This window comes from Trichomycterus rosablanca, chromosome 12 (genome assembly GCF_030014385.1).
Source record: "Trichomycterus rosablanca isolate fTriRos1 chromosome 12, fTriRos1.hap1, whole genome shotgun sequence".
NCBI lineage: Eukaryota > Metazoa > Chordata > Actinopteri > Siluriformes > Trichomycteridae > Trichomycterus > Trichomycterus rosablanca.
Window position 1 is genome coordinate 39,981,613 of NC_085999.1, and position 17,024 is coordinate 39,998,636.

The following is a 17,024-nucleotide window of genomic DNA, read 5'->3' on the forward strand; positions in this document are numbered from 1 at the left end:
GTGTCTGTTTCTGAGGGGGCGCCAAGGGTGCTACCAAGAGTTCTGTTGATTTTAAATATTTAAATAAGCTACAGGTTAACATGATCAACCAGTGATACCAAGAATGGCCTGTAGATGGCGCACTACAGTCATCGTCAAAAAGGGGGGGGGCATTTAGCGGACGCTTTTATCCAAAGTGACTTACAGTACTGTGACAGTATACCGTCTGAGCAATTGAAGGTTTAGGGCCTTGCTCAAGGGCCCAACAGCAGCAACCTGGCAGTGGTGGGATTTGAACCAGTGACCTTTTGATTACTTGTCCAGTGCCTTAACCACTAGGCTACAACTGCCCTGCAGTAGTGTCTAATCAGCAGCTTGTAAAATGGGCATTGCATAGCACGAGGTCCTTGCCCACCCAAATTGTATACTCATTGTGGCCAGTCACTATCTGTGAGATGTTTAGCATGTTCTCCCACCTTCCCTCCAGGTACATGGTCAACTCCCGCCTCTCAGAAAGCTTCAGACAGGTGATTGGCTGCTCCTGCTCATAAAAGTGAATGTGTGTGACCTACCATCTCCAACAAACAATGCGGAGGGTGGATAAGCTGCTAAACAGTAATGGGTGTTCGTGCACAAGCAAATGAACCGGGTACCCACTGCGACCTTGATCAGGATGACACAGGTGAGTTTAAATCAACTGACCCGCTGTCTATCCTATATGGAGATCTGTATCGTGCACAGAGAGTCACGCACTGATCTCCGTTATCCCCGTCTCTGTGCAGCACCTTAATCAGCCAGCAGAGGGAGTAACTGCAGCAGTTATGAGGAACCCCTGCAGCCCTCCCTCCCTCATACAAGCCGATCATTGTCCATGCAGGTGCCCAGCATTTACTGCTTTAACCTGGTCAGGGTCGAAGTGGGTTCAGTTCCACCAGGAAACCACCAGGGCAGAAATAGCCAATCACGTCTGTGTAGCCGCCCGCCAGCGTGGTTATAATGTTATTCTACATGGAGCGGTATGGAACTGTTATGATGGTATGGACAGGACGGTGTGCAGCACACGGTTCGATATATTTAGCGTCTGGTGCATCAGGACTGAAAGGCCATCGTACGACCGGAGAAGCCAAATCTGGCGTGAAACGGCGGCCGGTGACTTCATCCATTCCTCCGGGCTTTAAGTGCGCTTTCTTCTGAGGAGATCCGGATCGGGTTTCTGGCACGAGGAAACGGGACGCGTCCGGGGGCGAGGGTGGCTTTGTTTAGCGTTACCTTTAATAATCTCCTCTGAGGGCGAGCGCTGCGCACCGGACCGGCCCCCTTAAGGAGCGCTCGCGGAGACATCCCAAGAAACTCGTTTATAAATAGAGGACATCTGTCCCGGGACTCGGTTACATCCCATTCCTTATGGAGCTGCAGGGGGCCGGTAAAGATGCCCCTATAGGAGAACACGTCACCCACGGTTCCTCTGAACTGGACTTTATCTCACTGGTTTGTGGTTTCACCCCATTTTATACTAAACTAAATTAGGAAACGTTTTCTCCTGTTATGAGTGAACGTTTCGGAACACAGCTGCATTATTCATGCTCACTTTTACAACATGGGCGGCTCGGTGGGTAGCAAGACGGTCCTGGGTTTGATTTGATTCTTGTGTGGGTTTCCTCCGGGTGCTCCGGTTTGCCCTGTGATGGAGTGGCAACCTGCCCGGGGTGTTTCCTTCTTTTTGCCCAGTGAATGGCACCCACTTTGACCCTGACCAGGATAAAGCGCTGGTAAAACAGACAGTGAATGAATGAGTGAACGTTTATAACATTCCACCTTCATTTAAAGCAACTTACAACTGTGATGAACAAAACTGAAGCCACTGGGGTTTAAGGGCCTTGCTCAAGGGCCCAACAGTGGCAACTTGATGAATGTGGGACTTGAACAAGCAACCTTCTGATTAGTATTCAAGTCCCTCATCTGCTGAGCTATACCTAATACAGCACTAATAGATCACTAATAGGTCTCCAGTAGGTGTCACTTCCAAGCACAGCCATGTCTATTTGGATCCCGACCAGCACAAGCAGTAATCTGGTTAAGTTGGTGGTCATATTGAAAAGTCTGTTGCAGATAACCTGATGGACGAGGTTCAATGAGCATTTAACTCTGTGAGCAACACACACACACACACACACACACACACACTAACATAGTCTGGGATTTAAACCCACAACCTTTCAAACAGTAGTTTCAACTTAACACTTAAATGTTGAGCCATTTCTGCTCCGCATTAAACCCATTTTGGCTGAAGTACTGTACATCCAGTAGCCAAACTTGTTAGTTTTGGGGCTAAACCAACCCCACTCGCCCCCCATCCCCCCCTAAATCATCTACTAACAGGACTTCATTTTTGGGATGACACAAGGCGTGGGATAGTCACAAAAGATCATTTTCACTATTTCCAAGGTTCCAGTGGATCATGTTCCACCCAGTAACGTTTAGCACAAGGCAGGAACACAGCACAAATCCAGTCCATCACAGGGTAACACACACCCACATTTACTCACTTATTTGGACCTGGGGGGTGTTGGGGGGGGGGGGTATTAGTAGGGGCGATTCTTCTCCTTTGGCATGTTTTGGGAAGGTGAAGGACACTTGAACACTTAAAGGAAACCTGCACGCCTATAGGAGGATTCCAAACTCCACCCGGACTGTAAGAGGAGGTGAGGAGGAGCTGAGGAGGGGGTGAGGAGGAGGTGAGGAGGGGGTGAGGAGTAGAAACACTAATTCTGTACCAACAAGTTATTAAACTCTATTCAACTCTACATGATTTAACCTGATGATAGAATGAAAGTGAGAGTAGAATTAATTCTGATTGTTATGAGTCCATCCTTCCTGACCCCTGTGGGTCTGACGCTTCTCAGAAACTCTAGTCGAGAGACAGAAATACACTGGTCAGGACGACCATCCATCATACAGTATCACACGTTTACTCACTCAGATTGTGGTGTAGCCAGTTCCCCTCACTCGTGGTTGGGTCTGGGGTAGGGTGGGTTCTTGCTGGGAGGAGGGTTGGACAGTGTGGGTTCATTTATTATGGGACGAGAGTAAACTGGGAGTATTACGAGGGGTTAAATGCTATGGAATACGGATTTGGAATTCGGTGGTTGTAGTACTAGAAGTTTGGAGCGAGAGGGGTCGATTATTTAGGGGACTAAAGAAAATTGGGCGCATTAGTGTGGGTTTAAAGGAAGGTGGGTGTATTACCAGGGTGTTGGGGTAAAGATAAGACCATTATGAGGGTTTTAGACCACGGTGGGGGTATAATTGGGAGGATTTAAGAGGAGCGTTTACTGGGGGTTTGGGGAGAGGCGAGTGTATTAGTAGGTGTTTGAAGCTTAGTGGGCGTACTCCTACATGTTTGGAACAAGGTGGACGTCCTAAAACAGTGCACACATTAACAGAGTTTGAGTTGTGTAGTGGAGGAAACTGGTGCCCCCCAAAAAAGTAGATCGACCCCCAGGACCCAGGAACCATGAACCTGTGGGGCGACTGTTGTACCAGTTTCACCAGTACGTTATAGAAAACTGAATTCCAAACAGAAATCCAGAAATGAACCAGCCTCTGGAGGACCCACACTGATGTTCTGGTCACTTCCAAGCACAGCTATCTACTGAGATCCTGACCAGCACAAGCAGTAGCCTTTACTTCAGTCCATTGTTTAATTTGGATGGGTTGGTGGTCATATTTTAAAGTCTTGTGCAGCTACAGGACTAGTAATCAGAAGCTCACTGGTTCAAGCCCCACTGTTGGGCCCTTGAGCAAGGCCCTTAACCCTCAATTGTTTGCAATGTAAATATTCTTAGTTGTAAGTTACTTTGGATAAAGGCATCTGCAAGATGCTGGAAATGTAAAATGTAATAAGGGCAGTTGTAGCCTAGTGGTCAGGTACTGGACTAGAAATCAAAAGGTGGCAGGTTCAAGCCCCACCACTGCCAGGTTGTCACTGTTGGGCCCTTGAGCAAGGCCCTTAACCCTTAATTGCTTAGACTGTATACTGTCACAGTACTGTAAGTCACTTTGGATAAAAAGCGTCTGCTAAATACTGGATGTGTAAACTGTAGTAAGGATGAATGAGGTTCCGTTAGTCTGGGATTTAAACCCACAACCTTTTAAACAGTTTATTGGAGAGTCATGAAGACTTAAATGTTGAGCCATTTCAGCTCCTTATCAAACCCGATTTGACTCAAAGACACTTTCATAGCCAAACTAAACCAACCCCACTCGCCCCCAAATGCTGATCAGGCTGAATTTGTAAGGTCACAATCAGGAACAGGGCAGCAGGGTGGCTCGTGGGTAGTACTGTCGCCTCACAGCTAGAAGGTCCTGGGTTCGATACCCAGGTGGGGCGGTCCGGGTCCTTTCTGTGTGGAGTTTGCATGTTCTTCCCGTGTCTGTGTGGGTTTCCTCCGGGTGCTCCGGTTTCCTCCCACAGTCCAAAAACATGCAGTCAGGTTAATTGTAGACACTATATTGCTCTGTAGGTGATTGGGTGTGTGTGTGTGTGTGTGCCCTGCGATGGACTGGCGCCCCATCCAGGGTGTTACTGTGTGCCTTGCGCCCATTGAAAAGCTGGGATAGGCTCCAGCACCCCCCCAACCACCCTTCCCTCCCAACAACCCCCCACCCCCCCGACCCGGATTGAATAAGCGGTTAGGACAGTGAGTGACAATGACTTTCTGTTCATGAGCTGGAATTGTGATAATCTGTATATGTATTTTTTACATTCTATATAATGATTTCTAACGGAGTTGTGATTATTCCATGAGATGTGGGGGTAGTTTTGGGGGTAACTGGTGTGTTAGAGGTTCACTGACCCTCTTCACCTCCTTATAAATGGAGACCTTCCTTTCCTGAGGCTTCTGGTCACTGTTAAACCCATTAAAGCTTGAGATCAGGGGGGTGGGGGGGTATTAGGGAAGGACTAGGGGGTTGTGTTGACTTTTGGGACAGGTGCAGCAGGCGCTCCTGTAGGAAACATGGCAACAGCTGAGGCGTGGTAGCTTTCACTGACGCTGTGTAGGATAGGTCAGAGAAAGCAGAGCGACCCCGAGGGTGGAGGAATGTCTCCGGCCTCCGTCGTCTCACATTTAAGACGGATTTAGATACGGAGGGGGGTCAGGATCACTCCTCGGGATCCCTGTGTGGTCAGGGGCGACACCAGCTGAGGGACGCGATCCAACCCCCATCTCCAAAATCTGACGGCTTTACTGTAAAACACCGCCAACGTCCTCACACGCTAATAATATATATAATCTATCAGAACCTGAGTTTCTTATGAGGTTTCTTCACTGCTGCTGCTAACAGTGACATCCCGGCGGGTCTGCAGGACAAATGCATCACAGAAATACCACAAACCTGTTTCCTACAGTGGACTGGACGGTCCCTGACCCTGCAAAATAATCCCTTTAGTCGTCGCTGTGCTCTGTGCACTTGTTTCTTGATTTTAATCCAATAATAATAATAATAACAATAATAATAATAATAATAATAGTGCATAATTTAATATTGTACACCTACATATTTATGAAATGTTGGTACAAAACACAAAATATCAGACATATACATTTATATTAAGGTGTTTTTTTTTATTTTAGGTATCTGTCAGGCTCATGTCGATGTATAAAGACAATCTACAAACATTTATATCGTATTAAATTCACCATATCAGCTTCTCCTCTGTAAAATTCACCACGGTAAAACAAACCCGTGTCCCGCTGGTCCATTAGTCCATTTAAGGCTCTGATTCTGAATTACATTCCCTACATACCTCAGTCCTAATCTAAATATGTACGTGCATCAGGACGTCACTTCCTCTTCCGTACGTTACATGGGTTACTACCCTCCACCCTCCACACACACACACACACACACACAAGCGTTTTATTTACTGTGGTGTATTAAGATCCAGAGGGTCGTCAGCATCATCCTGTTAGTTGAAACTCTTCCAGAATCTAGTTGGGGGAGGTTGGGGGTAGTTGGGTGGGCGTATCGCTCTCATTGCTCTCTGGTTGTGGGCAGGGAGGGTTTGGAGCAGCAGGGGTGTATTACTAGGGTGTTTTGCATGAGGTTTATGCATTAAGAAAGGTGGGTGTACTACAGGGGGTTTAGGATAAGGTGGGTGTACTACAGGGGTTTAGGGTAAGGTGGGTAAACTACAGGGGGTTTGTGGTAAGGTGGGTGTACTAAGTAAGGGGTGTGTTTTACTAGGGGGGTTGGGTGAAGATGAGGGGTTTAGGCCAGGTTAGGTACATCACAGTGGGGTTGGTGAGATAAGGGGTGTGTTTTACTGTATTATAAGGGGTTGTAGCAGGATAATGGTATTACTAGGGGGTTTAAAGTCAAGTTGGTGTACTACTATGAGGTTGGAACCAGGTTTTATTAGGGACTTGGTATCAGGTGTGTGCATTACGAGGGTTTGGAGTCAGGTGATTTTAATATTAGAAACTTAAAGCAGGTTGATTGTATAACAAGGGTATTCATTCATATTTGTTGTATGGAAGTGTTCCTGTAAGGTAATAGAACTTTTGCACAATCAGGATGGGCAATACGGCTTTATGAGATCAGCAAGATGTGCAGGAACAGAACCATTCAGGGCTTCATGGGTCACAAGCTGGACTGTTGCTGGATGTTTTAGGACTGAACATACAGTATTTCTGGGTGTTGTAGGGTATAATGATGGTGTAACTGGGTATAAGGAACATGACTGCGTGGATTGTTGGGTGCTTTGTAGATTTGTGATCGCATAACTTGGAACAACGACTGATGATTCTGCAGAGTCAGAGATAAACCCATAATTATCCTACAAAGTCTCGGGATTATAAATATAAATAATAATAAATCACTGTTAAAAAAGGCATAAACACTCATTATTCTGTAACACACACTGGGGGGTAACTGGCGTTCCTTTACTTTAGGCCCCACAGATCCAGATCTGATATAAATATCAGTGAAATAATAAGCTTTGTTTGCATCCACGTCTTATACTGTATAATCAGTAATAAAAGAGTTCAAAACACACAAATAGTCCTAAACTCTGAATGCATTAACAGCTTATGGGTTGAGTGGTGGTGAGCCGCATTAGGCTGTTATCACTGACCCAGGGTTTGAATCCCCAGTGACGTCTGAATGGAGAAGGCCGAGGTCCCGCGATGGATTGTTGTCCTATCCAGGGTGACTTACTGCACAGCACCCAGTGAGTGCAGGAGAACCGGGACCCATCCAGACCCTGACCAGACTAAAGCGATGGTAGAAACATGGAAATGAACGATATAATAATTCTGCCAGAACAGAACCTGACACCCGTGTCTACACCAGCTCACATCCGTCATTTATACTATACAGAGGAAATCATTTATACCGCGTTACTTTACAGTCATGGACTTACATACAACTGGGGTTTTTTGGGAGGGGGGTGGGGGCTGTTTGGGGTAAAGTAAGAGATAATAACGGGGTTAATAGCTGGAATAACTTTAGACACGTAAGAAAAATCAGTTGCGAATTCTATGGGGTGAAAATAAACCCCTGCTAACAGAAATAAAGCAAAATCATTCAATATTAGCTGGACTTTGAGAAGTTCTGTATAGTATTCTATCATAAAACTGCTTTTTAGTTTATTTCCTGACTGTTTATGGTATTCTGAGTGTCAAAATGATGCTTGTCAATCAGGAGGTTAAAGGTTAAACCCCACCGTTTTTTGTTTTGCAGATTTTAAAGAAACAACGAGGTTCTCATGAGAATAGTCGATGTTTTAAACCAAATAAATGAACTAAAAGCTGCAGGACTGGGGTTAATGTGGGTGTTTAATACTGGATATTGTGGAACAGTGAGTGTCCCCCCCCCAGTAAAAGACAGTTGCTCATTCTTCTCTTCAGCACTAAAATCTCTGAGTACGTGACGACAGTCCCCGACTCCCAAACCCTCGCGACCTCTTCCACTTTCACCTGTTACTCCAAAAAAGCTCGGCTCTCCTCCTCGTCCCCCCGTCCCCCTGCCTCCCTCCCATTTCCATTTAAAGAACACCGGCCCGGCCTCCGGGCCCCTCCGGCCAATCCGTCCACACGCCCGCAAATCCGGCGCGGAGTAAAAGAGGGGCGCATATATACACCCACGCTTTCTGAGAGAGCGCCGAGCATCCTCCAGGTCGTGGTCCACTCCCTCCCCGGTGGTGACACTTACAATCCAGCAATGGCACCCAAGAAGGACGTTAAGAAGCCCGAGCCGGCAAAGAAGGCAGAACCTGCGCCCGCACCCGCACCCGCTCCTGAACCCGAGGCCAAACCCAAAACAGCGGCAGTAGATCTGTCTACGATCAAGGTAATCAGAGAATAACACGGTACACACAGGGATCGATCTCGTTCATTTAAACAGCAGATTCTTATAGATTCATGATCACTTTATGTTTAATTAATTCAGCTGAGTAATTTAGCTAATAAATAATAACTAATCACAGCCTGGATTATTTGTCATGCAGCCCAAAACATGCAGCGTTTATATTCTCTTCATTTTTTATTACCAGTGTTGTACTAGAGATGCGGTTTATTAGATAAACCAATCAGAACCTCCGTGTATATTATAACATTATGACATTATAAAGATATATTTGTGTAAAAATCTACCATCAGTGATGGATTTGGTTTGATTAACCCCAGACTAATAAAGACTAACCGATCAATCGATCGAGAGTTAATGATTCTAGACCCCGGTGACTTTACCACGTCCACCTCAGTTTCTCCTGGTGATCCTGCACGTAACCAAATCTAGACAAGCTTAAGACGTCCAGACCTCCAAAGATGGAGCTCCGTTCCTCAGGTTACATTTATAGAAGAAGCTAAATAAAGCACGACAAGCTTCAGATTTACGTCCGATACTCAAGACTTTCGCTTCTACCGTCGCTCCTCCAGAGATGTATTTATAGCGCTCAGGATTCACCTCCAAAAATCATCATCAGTGAGGGAGCGCTGGGCTCAGGTTTGGAGGATTCGAGCAATTTACGTTCAGCACATCACTGAATGAAGTCCTACCTTAAAAATACTTATGTCCAGTAAATATCCAGGTTTTAATTTTATATTGGGAAATTCCAAATATATTCAAATAAAAATTCCATTTTATCCAAAAAACACTGAGAAACTCTTAACCATCTCTTAGTTTAACTTAAAATTTTATTAGAATTTGACATTAATTTAGACCCTGCAGATTTATTCAGCTCTTTATATATATTTTTGTATTTGGGATCAATTCTATTGTCCATACAGTGTGACATACAGTTAAACCAAGCTGAGTGAACTTCTAGACTTTGGTCCAAACTAAATAAAACTCATTTTTAAAGGCACTCACACTGCAGACGTTTAATTCTGCCAAACATGTTTACATATGAGACTATAGAAAGCATTAAAACCACCACTATATAATAATAATAATAATAATAATAATAATAATGTTAAAGTGAAATAGAGCCAACACAAGACCAAAACAAACCTATTAAACCTATGGTGTAGTTTCATCTAATGTTTCACCACTGCGGCAATGAATATAAAAATATATAAATATTTATTACTGACACTTCAGTGTCTCTGCATGATCACAGTGAAGATCACTCCACACATAAATATAAAGATCAGACCAAACACCCTGACACTTCCTCTAATTATACAAGTATTTCATGTCATCTCTTTTAATGATTCAGTTTTATAATGATTTATTATTTATAACCCCTAACTGAACTGATCTGAATATTATCAGGTGTTTTTAAGTCGTAGTACTCTTGATGTCTCTTCCATGTCACCTTTAGGATGTTTGACCTCGCTCCTGTCACTCTAGACTTGATTATTAAGAGTACTGGACCTTTAAAAGTCCCGAACAAACAGATTTAACTGGACCTAAAGATGCTCGTTGTTTATCAGAACAGAAATATAACAGCATGTTTTTGTCTCCCTGTAGGTGGAGTTCAGTCCTGACCAGCTCGAGGGTGAGTTTACCTACACAAACACCTCGTTCTTTATTAGATAGAAATTATTTCTTATTTCTTTAGGTAGAAATCATAACACATACTGCACAAATGTGGATAAATGACTGAACAAACAGCTGAATGAATAAAGGAGTAGATTTATGAATGGATTGATTGATGGATGAATGTAATCTAGGAAACTGATCCTGAAAGTAAACAAAATAATTCATTTCTTACTTCAATTTATCATAAATGTGCTTTATTATTCACATGCAGCCAGAAACGAGACGTCTTATAATAAGTCTTACCTGCAAACCTGCTTGTTTTAGTGATGATACAGAATTAGAGCTCAAATCTGTTCATCTATAATGTCTTATTAAATCTAAACTACATTAAACTACATTAAAGTACCTGAAACTAACCAACAGTAACCCAAAATAAATAAATATACGTTCCTTATATCATATCCTTAAAATAAAAAGATCATTTCTGCTTTTAAATGCTGTTAAATATAAAACGATGTCCTGAAAATGGTCAGTAAATATAAAAATATAAATAGAAGGTGATGATTGGTTAATTGGTTAACGTCATTGTCTTGATTAAGTTCATTTAATAAACTCTGCGTTTAATTGGATGAGGTTATCAGGAATGTTCATTAATTAATGCTACACAGATCAGCGGTGGGCATTAGCGTGGGCATCTGTTGAGCAGATGAATGGTCTGACGGCTCCTCAGGCCTGGTGTTAGTTACACAGCGCTCAGCATTCCTGGATGGACGTGGAACACTTGGTGCCTTTATAAGGACGGAGATGTATTCTTAGGAGAGAGTGTCGATTCCAAGTGAGCAAGCCGAACGCCTTCCTCAGGCCTGGCGTCCGCGCCCGGGTACTAACCTTTCACAGCTCACTTTCCACCGCGCCCACAGCCGAGCTGCTTCACCCGGCTCGTCCTCGAGACCCCCTGCCGAGGAGGTTAATGGGAATGTGTGCAGCTGCTAGTCTTAATGTTTGAGGATTAGGACCTCATTACAGGATGATCTTAAACTTTATTTTAATAATCTTCTACTAACTTTTTGAAATGAAGCGACGAACCAAACCAAAACACACCTGATCATAGAGGATTTTTCTTTATTTTCTTTTTATTCTGCCTGTCTGACTGAAAATCAGGACATAAAAACTATAAAAGAATAAAGGATTGGTTGGTTCTGTTCTGATTTTGATTGACCTAGTGTCTGACGGAGAGTAAAAATAACAATAAATGCTGGTTATATTGGATATGTATAATATACACCAGCACATTAGATCCACTGTTATTTTTACTATATACATTTCAAGAATAAAGTTGAAATAATTTGGAGAGTAAAGTGGAAGATTATGGACGATGGTTGTGCGCTTGTTGTGTTTAGAAAAGCACAGAAATAAAAATGGAACAACCTGCTTCAACACCAGAGACAAAGTCCGTCTGATTCCTTCTTCTAAATAAACGCAGTTTCTTATACATCAGCTTCAGCGTCCGTATATTAATGACACACTGATCCTGATGTGCAGGAGATCCAGGATTCGTTTATTAATGAAGCAGATATGAAAGCAGAACTTCCCTCATCTTAAGGACGTTTTTATAGTCTGAATATTTTAACTCTATTCTCTAAATGAAATCTTAATGAACTCCACAGTAAGACGATCGGCTGAATGAAACCTTCTCCACCTTGTTCTTTTATTCCAGACTACAGGGAAGCTTTCGGCCTCTTCGACAGGGTCGGTGACAACAAAGTGGCCTACAACCAGATCGCCGATATCATGCGCGCTCTGGGCCAAAACCCCACCAACAAGGAGGTGAACATCATCCTGGGCAAACCCAGCGCTGACGGTACGATCCACAGTCCTTACAGTCCAAACATCTACATACATCAAAACACGTTCAGCTCGCTGATGTTTAACGTGGTATGGAGCTGAAAACCTGCCAGAGCTGTTTCATGGATCCAAAAGTCCTGTCCTATTTCATACAACATTTAGAGCACTATTTATATCACCCAGCTACTAACTATTATGTATTTATTTATTTATTAGGATTATATCATCATGTTTTAAACTTTAATATCAAACACAGTCATGAACAACTGGACCTTCTTGCTGTGAGGCGACAGTGCTACCCCCCGAGCCACTGTGCCGTCCCCCAACTACTAACTACTAACTACTAACTAAATACACCTGACTGGATTATTTCACCAACAAAACAGTCATTATATAATCAACAGAATTAATTAAATAACAAACAAAACATGAAAATTCGAGTATTCGAGTATAACAGAACCATGTAATAAAAGCTCTAATAATAATAATAATAATAATATAATAAAAATAATATAATAAAAATAATTATAATAACAATAATAATAATAATAATGATAATAATAACAGTAATAATAATAATAATAATAATGATAATAATGATGATAATATAATAAAAAATAATTATAATAACAATAACAATAATAATAATAATAACAATAATAATAATAACAGTAATAATAATAACAGTAATAATAATAATAATAATAAAAATAATGATGATAATAATAATACCAATAATTATAATAACAATTATAACAATAATAACAATAATAATAATAATAACAGTAATAATAATAATAATAATAAAGTAATAATTTAATTATTTGAATAACAATAATAATAATATTAATAATAATAATGATAATAATAATAATAATAAAAATAATAATGATAATAATAATAATAATAATAATAAAGTGATAATTTAATTATTTGAATAATAATAATAATAATAATAACAATAATAATAACAACAATTTAAGTTTAGAACAGACTTTAGAACAGAATTTATCTTAACCTTTTTTGATTAACTAACTAAAAATGAAGCGACGTACCAAACCAACACGCAACTGTTAACATTAACATTCTGGACACTCCTAATGACGGAGGGTTTTTCTTTATTCTCTCTGTATTCTGTCTATTAGAATGTAAATAAAGACGTAAACATGATAATAGAAGAGAACAGAAACACGTTTAGTTTTATTATGTGTCCCTGTGAGAGCCGCTGCTTCCCCTCATATCCATCAGGTTTATATTATTGTATTTACATTCCACTGGAACGTCACTCAAACCTCTGCACCATTCATATACACAACATGACCCGCAGAACCCCGTACAGGGGGCATTACAGGGGTTCGATTACCACCCCAGCATCCGCGGCTCTTTATATCCGCTCCTGTCCCCCACAGTTCTGACCTGAGCTCTGGTTTTTACAGATATGGCCAATAAGAGAGTGGAGTTCGAGGGTTTCCTGCCCATGCTGCAGTACGTCGTCAACAGTCCTAACAAGGGGATGTTCGAGGACTACGTTGAGGGTCTGCGTGTTTTCGACAAGGAGGGAAACGGCACAGTGATGGGTGCTGAGCTGCGTATTGTCCTCTCAACACTGGGTAACACATTTTACATTTACATTTTCTGCATTTAGCAGACGCTCTTATCCAGAGCGACTTACAGTAGTGCTTCCATAGTAAACATTTCATTACTCTAGTTTAAGTAAACAACAGTCCAAGAACACAAATCTGCTAAAACCTGTTAGAACCAAAGTGTTTTTTTTTTTTTTTTTTTTTTCATTTACTTACATTTACTGCATTTAGGAGACACTTTTATCCAAAGTAAATTACAGAACTGTGACAGTATACAGTCTGTGCAACTGAGGGTTAAGGACCTTGGTCAAGGGCCCAACAGTGGCAACCTGGCAGTGGTGGGGTTCAGACCAGCAACCTTATGCTTACTAGTCCAGTATCTTAACCACTGACCTCTTACCTTACCATAAATCTTCTTCTTCATCCTCTTTCGGCTGCTCCCATTAGGGGGCGCGACAGCAGTTTATTCATCTCCCTGTCACCCTGTCCTGAACGTCCTCCTCTTTCCCACCGCCCTCTTGCATGTTCTCCATCATCAGCACCTTCTCCCTACAGAACTCTCATCCCTCCTCTGCACATGCTCAGATCGTCTCAGTCTCTCCACCCAAACATCTGACCCGCTCCGTCCCACTAATAAACTCTGTCCTGATCCTGTCTGTCCACATCACTCCTGACAAGCCTCACTACTGTCATGTAGACTATCCTTTTCACTTTGACTGATACCCTTATCACTCTACACCACCCAATCCACCCTCCGCACTCTCTTCTTCCCATCTATACCGCACCCTCCATTACTTTATACACTATATTATTATACGTCAGTCCCAGCCCACCTTAATATGAGCACTAAACCCATGTTCTTTTTTGGTCTATATTAATATTAATATTGTACATTTAATACAAGCAACCTCTCCATTCCAAATATTATTTTCATTTCAGTCCTGGTTAAAGTTAATTCAAAGCATCCAATCCAGCCGGTTTGTGTATTTAACAGAATAAAAAAGGGTTGAGGTTCAAACCCAGGACTCTGTTGCTGTGCACCACTGTGCCCAAATACGTCCGGCATAAAAGTCCTTAACGCCACCTTGATTTAACCGCGTATCTCGTTGTTAACAAAGACGCTTTATTATTATATTTTGCTTATTTTTACAGGTAGCAGGTTAAAACTGGGGCAGTGGTTATGTCTCAGTCAGCAGAATGACCATATACATTATAATATACAGTGTGTAATGCTCGTGTGTAATATCAGGTTCAGCTGATTTATAAACTGATATCTATTCCAGGTGAGAAGATGTCCGAGGCCGAGGTCGATGCTCTGATGGCCGGACAGGAGGACGAGAACGGCTGCGTCAACTATGAGGGTCAGTACTGCAGAACGAGGTTTAACTTCAAACTGACGGATTTTATTACTAATAACAAGAAAAAAATTCTATTTTTATTATATTTATTATATTATATCAACTTTTATTAATGAGTTTAGTTTATAATTCCATGTCAAACAGTCCCAAGCAATATTTATTTATTATTATTGGTTAAATATTCATATCATTTACCACAGAAGCATAATGCAGGATGATTTTTTAATATTAAACTTAAACTTTAATGAAATTTAAAATGAATTTTAAGGCTCTGAGAGATTTTGAGAGCTAAACTGTGCAGTTAAACTCTGAAATGAAACAGAAACATGCAAATCAGCAGGATTTTCATAACGTGAGATTAAACCTGTCTGACCTACCAAATAACTCCTCACCAGTCAGATTTTCCTTCAAAACTTTTCCTCCAGTCCAAAAAAGTAAAAATAAAACTTAATTTAGCAAGTATTACAATGCTAATTGCTAGCCTGTTAGCTGTACTGAAGTTTGCTGGTACGTGGTTTTAAGTGATACGGGGGGAACATTGGCGCCCTCTTGTGGTCAGATTTGGTAAAAGCAGATTCAGCTACAGCACTGCTTCAGTTCTTCCTTTACATTTTATTTTATTTCTTTTTTCTTATTTTTGCTCTTTTTTTACTTGATTGAATTATTAATTTATTCATTCTTTTATTTATTTATAATTACACCTCCTTTAATTGCTCATTTAGAAATAGACAGTACTGGTAAAATGTCTTTTTTAGCAGTAGCAGTTATTTTTGCTGTTGTTTTGATTTTCATAAAAGCATGAAATATATAATTCAGGAAACATTTTTAACATAAATTATGTTAACTTTTTAACTTCCGTTTTTGTCTTATTAGAGCTTGTATTTATTTGTATTTACTTTTATTTTATTTAAAATATTAAGCATTAAATCATTAAAACCTTTTTAAAACTCTTTGACAATAAATAATAGAGAAGTTTATATTTAATTTAATAATTTATTTTACCTAATTACCACTTTTTTACAATTCAAATAATTGCACTGATATTTACAATTCAAATATTATTTCAATATATTTTTACTACTATCTATAGTTTGTATTTTAGCCATGTGTGTGTATATTATAAACAGATAATATGTTAATTATATTTTTGTCCTTCTCTGTGTGCAGCTTTTGTGAAACACATCATGTCAGTGTAAGCAGTTGCGGCTCATGAGGAAGCTCGAATATTTCTCCTGACCCCATGGTGTCAGGACGTCTGTGCGCTGTTTCCTGAGCCAGCAGGGAAACAAAGTGAAATAAAGGGACTGTGGCACGTCTAAGCCGTTCTTGTTTATATCCCTCGTTTTCTTTCCTCCTCGTCGTGTTCACACTTGAAGGCGTTTTCATTTTCTTCTGTCTTGTTGTCATGCTAACATCCGTCCACAGTAGGGCAGTAATGAGGCAGGATCGGGGTGTCATGGCTGCTCTTTATGGTAGACAACCCTAAAAACACACACACACACACACACACTCACACACACACACACTCCCAGTTTTCGTCGTCTGAAGGTGCTAATATATACCGCCTCCACTGTGGACTGGTTTTGGTTTCGCCCCTTTTACCCCCCAGAGTCGTAATTTATTTTTTGTCTCTGTCGTTTCTCATAATAAACTTTTCACAAACTAAACACGCCGCGTCTACGTTTCTCCTTCAGCAGCTCAGGGTGGAGAAAACATAAAACCATGAAGAAAAAGCTGTTTTATATCCCTCATTTATCTCCTTTAGTGTTTGCACCACCCACTGTGGGTGTGGACGCGTGCAGTCTAGGGTTGCCAACCGTCCCGTAAAATACGGAATCGTTCCTTATTAGGAAACTAAACGTGGTGTTCCGTATTGAACTGATACAGGACGCGCTTTATTCAGTATTTTTATCGATGGGAGAGAAATGCTGCAGATTAGACTGAGACCTCCACACTGGAAGAAGCTGAACTACAGCAAAATTACCCTAAGAATAAATCTAGTTTGGTAAACTAAAATTACTTTGTGGAAGAAAATATTAAATTGACAGTGTACATGTGATATGAAATTCTAACAAAATATAATACAAAAAAGTTACATGCCAGCAAAAGATGCCACACAGTTGAGTTTATTTCAAACAGTGACCACTGTAATACATCAACTAAACAAGACAAAAAAAAACCCAAGTATTTATGAAAAAGTGTGAGAAATGTTCAGCATTTTTTATAATACCAGGTCTGTTTTATTATTTTTTTTAAGTGAAATTTGCAA

General features: G+C 41.0%; 1 protein-coding gene across 1 annotated transcript; it reads left to right on the forward strand.

Annotated features, from left to right (window-relative positions):
* The first annotated feature begins 8,124 nt into the window (after positions 1-8,124).
* On the forward strand, positions 8,125-16,422 carry myl1 (myosin, light chain 1, alkali; skeletal, fast). The gene is made up of 6 exons (XM_063006469.1): positions 8,125-8,334; positions 9,958-9,985; positions 11,687-11,830; positions 13,251-13,424; positions 14,681-14,758; positions 15,923-16,422. Exons 1-6 carry the CDS (start codon positions 8,206-8,208, stop codon positions 15,949-15,951), a joined length of 582 nt encoding a protein of 193 aa, XP_062862539.1. The 5' UTR covers positions 8,125-8,205; the 3' UTR covers positions 15,952-16,422.
* The last annotated feature ends 602 nt before the right edge of the window (positions 16,423-17,024 follow it).